We start from the raw sequence: 6704 nt of genomic DNA, 5'->3' as shown, positions 1-6704 counted from the left end.
TGGGAAATAGGGAGAGTGGGATGTTGCAGTTAAAATGTATTGTATGAAAGAAGAATAAAGAAACAATTTTTAAAAATTAACTAATGAAACAATATTGGTAAATGTGTGGAATTAGAAAAAAAATCCCTAGTGGAGTAACCCATATCTAGAAAGACAAATTGAATCTGGTATATGTTCAATTTATGTAAATGTTAGCCTAATTTAGTCATTAATAGCCAGGACACTTAATAGTAAAGTAACTCATGACAATCTGATATACTTATAGATCTGTACCTTGCTCAACCATGATCAGAAAATTCTTCATGGAGCATATGGGAGCAAATACAGAAACCTGCAACCAGATATTATACAAAAAGTGAGAGACTATGAAACTATCAACTTAAAAGTCATGTCTCCACCAATTCCTGTCCTCTGCAATTCATAACTCCTGTGCCAGAGGAAGAAGAAATTGTATAAGAGCTAAAAATGATGGAAGAAACACAAAAATGTCTTCCTCTTTATCAACATGACCTATGCACATATGAAGTCACAGATATGAGTTAGCATGCATGTTTCTATATAGTTCTTACTGTAAAGTATACTACAGCTGAAATGGGATGCATTCGCATGCATTTATCTTCTACTTAGAAACAATCTCTAATAGATAATCATTTTCAAGGATAGGTTAATTTTCCTCCAATGGAGTCTGAATGGGTAAGCAAATTATTATTTTTTTTTTGGTTCTTTTTTTCAGAGCTGGGGACCGAACCCAGGGCCTTGCGCTTCCTAGGTAAGCACTCTACCACTGAGCTAAATCCCCAGCCCATAAATTATTTTTAAAGGAAAAATTAATGCCCATCAGTAGATAGTCAACAGAAAACAAACATATTGTTTAATCATATGTCTATGTGTCTGTGTTCCTGTGTGTGTATTTCTCTATCTTATCTTTCTTCAAGGCCTTTGTGTATATATTATTTTTTCTTTCATTTTAGTGCTTTTACGAGCTTCTGGAGTGTTTGAGCAAGTATATCTGATACCTGCTGTGTGTGTGTGTGTGTGTGTGTGTGTGTGTGTGTGCAAACATGGACACACACATGCACATGCATGAGTGTGAGCCTCTCTGTGCAAAAATATTTCTTTTTATTTTGTCAGTTTCCTTCTTCTAGAAATATCTGACAAATACTCATTTCTTTTATACTCAAACGTGAAAGAAAGTCTTAATATTACTTTCTTCACAGCTGCCTTTATCTGTCTATTTCTTAGACTATAGATTATAGGATTTAAGAATGGTGGAACAATAGTATAAGACACCGAAAGAGACATCTCCTTAACTACTTCTAATGTTAGTACTGGAGGTCTTAGATACACATAAGTAGCAGAAATAAGAAACACAGACACCACAACAATGTGAGGGACACAGGTGGAAAAGGCTTTCCCTCGCTCTCCTTTGACAGGAACCTTCAACACAGTTGATAATATCCGAACATATGATACAGCAATGAACGTAAAGCAGCTACAGCCAATGACAATAGCAGAGAGAAGCATTAAGAGTTTGTTGTTAAAGGTATCTGAACATGAAAGCTTCAACAAAGAGGGGACATCACAGAAGAACTGAGGGACTACATTAGAGTGACAGAAGGAAAGCTGGAATGTTTTGAAAGTGTGAACACTTGCAATGACAAGAGAGCTATGTAGGGAAACCAGTGTCATCTGAACACAGAATTGGTGGTTCATGATCACAGGGTAGAGAAGAGGCTTGCAGATGGCCACATAACGGTCCTGGGCCATGATGGTTAGTAAAAACAACTCTACACATGCACAAAAAAAGACCAAAAAGATTTGTGCTGCACACCCAGCCACAGAAATGTTCCTGTGGTCTGTGAGAGAGTTGAAACAAGCATTAGGAACAGTGACAGAAACATAACACATATCTACAATTGAAAGATTCCTAAGGAAGTAATACATGGGTGTGTTCAGGGTTTGGTCAACTGTAGTAGCAATGATGATGATAAGGTTCCCTAACAGACTGCCCAGATACACCAGGAGGAACAGCACACTGAGTAGGATCCTCAGCTCCCGAGACTTGGCAAAAACCTCCAGGAGGAACTCAGTCACTAGGGTAGAATTGGCCATCATATCAAAGAGCAGGTTTTCTGAAAAAAATAAAAAAGTTGAACAAATTTCCCTTAAAATATTTTATGTCTGTTTTCTAAAAACAGCCTTTTTGTGTAAAAAACAAACATTTGTTTCTTTGGCTTGTGTACTTTTTTAAAAAAATATGCTTAGTTAATTCATCAAGGTGGGTCTGTCTCTCTAACTGTATGGTAGGTTGTTAAGTAAGTACTTAGAATTGGTTTTAATAATAACTGTCTAACAAATCCTTTGCCTTAATAAATACTAAGTTGATTAAAATATGGTAAGTTCTTTTTCCAGATAAAAACTACTTGTGCCAATTATGAATATCCAGAAAATTTTAATGTGTGGGATTTATTATGCAAATTATTTGGTTACTTATTTTCATACATATATGTATACATATACATATATATATACATTTACTTTTGAAATGCCTTTATGTTATATGATTATTTTCATATGTCCACACATATGTACATGATGGGGAATTGTGGGAAGTGAAAGTGAAGGTGAGAAAAATGATCATAAGGTTGTGAAAGAGAAAGATGAGCATGGAAATAGGAAGAATTTTGGAAATCTCATTCAGTCCTTGAGATATCTGAGACCTTTAGAATAGTCCATTTGCATGAAAACTTAAGCATTCTTAACCTTGCATTCATTATGCAGAATTTTCTGTTTTTGTAGAAACCTCAGGTTTAAAAAAAAAAATTGCTCCTGTTCCACTTGAAAGTTCCTAACCAAGTGTTAGGTTATGGGAAGAATATTTAAATATATATCCACAGTAACCCTCAGCTATTTATTTTGGCCAGCTGACTCCTGAAGCATAAAGCAGTTTATACAAAAAAAACTAAACATGATGTAATACATGATGCCTTTTAAGTTTTTCAGTTCAAGTCAAACTTGGCTGCTATTTATGTGGATCATGTTTCTCCAACAGTTATTAACATACTACTAAATTCCATTGGTAATGCACAATATAAAAACGTTAAGTTCTAAAGCTTATAATCAATATAGTGGTGCTAAAATAGAAAAACCTAAGTGTATAAAATTAATGGTAAGCTTCTGTCAGCTTAATAAATTAAAGTAACAAGTTTTAATATGTTCTCATGTCAGCAACCAAAGATAGTAAATATTAATTAATTAGAAAGAAAAAAAGTCTAAGAAGAGCTGACAAAAACAGCTATGACACAGACATAAATAAGGTAAAAAAGGAATTTCAAGAGTGTGATAGCTATATTTACTTTTTTTTGTACTGAATTTTTTTATTTTGGAAACCTAAAACTTCTAACAGTATGAATGGTGAGTGTTAAAGAAAATATTTCTTAATGATATTAACTAGGGAATATTAACTACATTTACTTCTTATTCTCATATTTTGTTTCATCACAGAAATGGTAGTAAATTCTTTTGTCAAGATATTAAGACAGAAAAAAAATTATCTCAAATATACTATTGCCTCTATTTACTATGTAAACATATCTATACTCTATTTGCAATTTCACTCAAGATTGCAGTCTAAAATGCCCACAAAGTATTTAGAATCTCTATAAATTGAGTAGAAAAATTATATCACCTAACATATTCCTGACTGTATTACAACAGATACTAAGTACAGGCTTTTAATCAGTAGATGAATATTTTTGCAAGGGTTCAGGAAACCTGGTGACTGTGATATCATCAGAGTCACCTTCTACAGCAGTGTGAACTCGTTTTATGAGAAGAGTAACTGAGGATTATATCAGGATTCAGCATTAATTAAATCACACTTTATTTATGGCTGCAGCGTGCTATGGGAAAGGAATGTTGGTCACTTACAAAAGCAAAGCATTCTTTCACAATGTCCATGATGACCATGTCAGGGTAATTATAAAACACCAGATTTGGACAACAACTGTAGGATGGTATTGTGTTGAAACTTCACCCGTTATTGAAAAGCTAGATCTTGTTACTTTTACAAGGCGCCTCCTCGTGTGTGTTGTAAATTTCCAATATCTATGAAACTATTTAATACATCTTACTATTTATATATGTTCAATATAAAAACAATGTTAGAAGTAAAATGATAATATATTAACCAGAGCTGATACTGCATGTGGGCTTTTTGAAGGTTGTATGACATCAGATCTAAAAGGGGAAAAGTCCTAGTAGAGCTGAGGTGAGTGGCAAATAGGAAGTTGAGTGGATTCATGATACTGCATTGCTTGGTGAGCTCTTACAACAGTATACATAGTTAAAAAGTCACTGGAGTCAAAGATCATTACCAAATAAAAAGAAACTAAAAGGAATCAATTACAATTATACATATTTGTGCTTTCATCACCCAAGCATTTCAATGTAAAAACATATACTACCAGATTTTTAAATAACTACCACAATAGAAACAGTAAAAATGATTTAATATTTAGCCATCAATCATACTTAAAACTGATTATAAAAGTTGGAGGTGTTTGCATCACCTATCAATAGTATCTACCAGAAATATATGGAAATTTTACCTTAAAAGTATCAGGAAAACTGTGTACCAATTATTCTCCACCAATAAGAGTTATCAGTTCTTTAGCCTGTGAAGTACCTGCACTCTTTCTGTCTTCCATTCGCAGTGGCATGGATCACATGTGCCTTGGAGCACATTATACTGAGTGAAACAATCCTGGAACATCATTTGCTGAAACATAAGAGATTTTAACAAGTAAACAAAAAAAATCACCCCATTTTTCCAACTTTAAAGTGAATAGATAATCAGTGATAAAATGGGAAAAATTAGAAAACACTTATGAATCAAATTTTGAAAGTAGATTAAAGAAGAAAATAAAACAACTTAGAAAATAGATAAAGTCAAAAAGGTACTGTATGACTACTTTTTGATTCAGCATCTTCGTCCCTAAAGAATATTTAATCATAATAAACATCCACACTAATACTCTTTAATTTGGCAAAGGCTTTTGTATCAAGTAACATAAAAGAAAATCACATATTAAGCTTCTAATTAATAAGAGCAGAATCACAAAGATGGATGTGTTTAAAATGTAAAAATCAATAAATTAACATGAAACATTCGAAAAACTGTCAGTTATGTTAATAAAATAGTAAATAAATTATTAAATTGATTTCACCACAACAAAAGACTTCAGAGAGCAGAGAGCAGGAGATTTGCTCCCAAAGATGATCCCCTAAATATTTCCAAGTTTGCAATCCAACAAACAAAATATAGAGACTTTGTAGGTTGTATTTATATCTCTGTGCATATATATGTGTGTGTGTGTGTGTGTGTTTGTGTGTGTGTCTGTGTGTCTGTGTATGTATGTTTCATATATGTAATAGTAATAAAGGAAAAAGATATCAATTTGATAGTAGAAAATTATGGTAAAAGCTGAAAGGAAGTTACAGAACACAATTGGAAAGAGAAAAGGAGAGGGATAATGAAGTAACAAGATTTTAATTAAAATTTGTTGGAAGTGTTAACACATTTGATGCCACAGAAATGAAAGGATCTAAGACAAATAGTTGTATGACAAGAATTCCAATAAAAAGGTCTGAGTTAATGTCTCAAATTAAGGAACGTACTTAGAAAACTATTTTTCACAGCAGGAAAACAGATCACATGAGCGACAAGTAAGGACACTGATTAGGATTTAAATGACTTCCAGAATTAAGAATTCCAGTATCAGAGAGTTTCATGGATAAATATATTAACGAAAATTTGGTTTCTTTATTAAAAGAAATTTATGTTTATTTTCTAGAAATACAAATTTGTTTTACATCATAAGGCAAGAATAAGATATCACAAATAAATGCATATGAATAACCTTGATTAATATTTAAACTCATAAAAATGTTTGTAGAGCTTATATATATTAATGATTTTATGTTAATTCATTAAATATGTCAAACTTCTTGGTGAAGCTTGATTTATTCTTTCATTGAAGAAAATTTCAATATAATTCATTAATGATTTTCACACATTAATGGATACAAGGATAAAAAATCAAATGTCAGTATTAATGTATGCAAGAAAATATTTTACAATATTCAACAAAGTCTACATATAAAATTTTCAATCATATATGAAAAGTAGTGTTTATAGTATAAAAATAAATCTTTCCCTAAGTTTCTTACAAGGCAACATTGACAATTGTCACTCATGAATTCCTTTGAGTGTACTAGAGAGAATTCTTTCCATAATGAGACAGAAAAAAATTAATTTTGAGGAACCTGTGCTAACTCAATGGATCTCTGTGTGGTTTGTTGCAGTTGTTGTTGTGGTTGTTTTTAAATTTAGATTATAACATAATTGTAATCCTCCCTTACCTTTTATTTCTCCAAAACCTCTGATAGACCCACTAATGTTCTTTTACAATTTCATGAACCCCTTTTCCTCCCACATTCTTATTGTATTACAAATGTATTTGTGTACAAATATATATTCCTAAATATGCTTGATGATTCTTTGAGTTTCTTGTATGTATGATTTCAAGTATGACCACTTTGCATTGGACATCCAATTTAAAGCATGTACTAGGTCCCTTTCAAGTACAGAAAGCATTAACCGTATTTAAATATTATAGCTTGTGACTTTTAAAATTAAATAT

At 32.0% G+C, this 6704-nt stretch overlaps 1 protein-coding gene across 1 annotated transcript; it reads right to left on the bottom strand.

The window, feature by feature from the left end:
* Positions 1 to 1119: 1119 nt before the first annotated feature.
* On the bottom strand, positions 1120 to 2115 carry Or14c43 (olfactory receptor family 14 subfamily C member 43). Its single transcript, NM_001000119.1, has one exon. It carries the CDS (start codon positions 2113 to 2115, stop codon positions 1120 to 1122), a length of 996 nt encoding a protein of 331 aa, NP_001000119.1.
* Between the last annotated feature and the right edge of the window lie 4589 nt (positions 2116 to 6704).

The sequence above is a fragment of the Rattus norvegicus genome, chromosome 1, assembly GCF_036323735.1.
Source record: "Rattus norvegicus strain BN/NHsdMcwi chromosome 1, GRCr8, whole genome shotgun sequence".
NCBI classification, from domain to species: Eukaryota; Metazoa; Chordata; class Mammalia; order Rodentia; family Muridae; genus Rattus; species Rattus norvegicus.
This window is presented reverse-complemented; position numbering and strand designations above follow the sequence as displayed.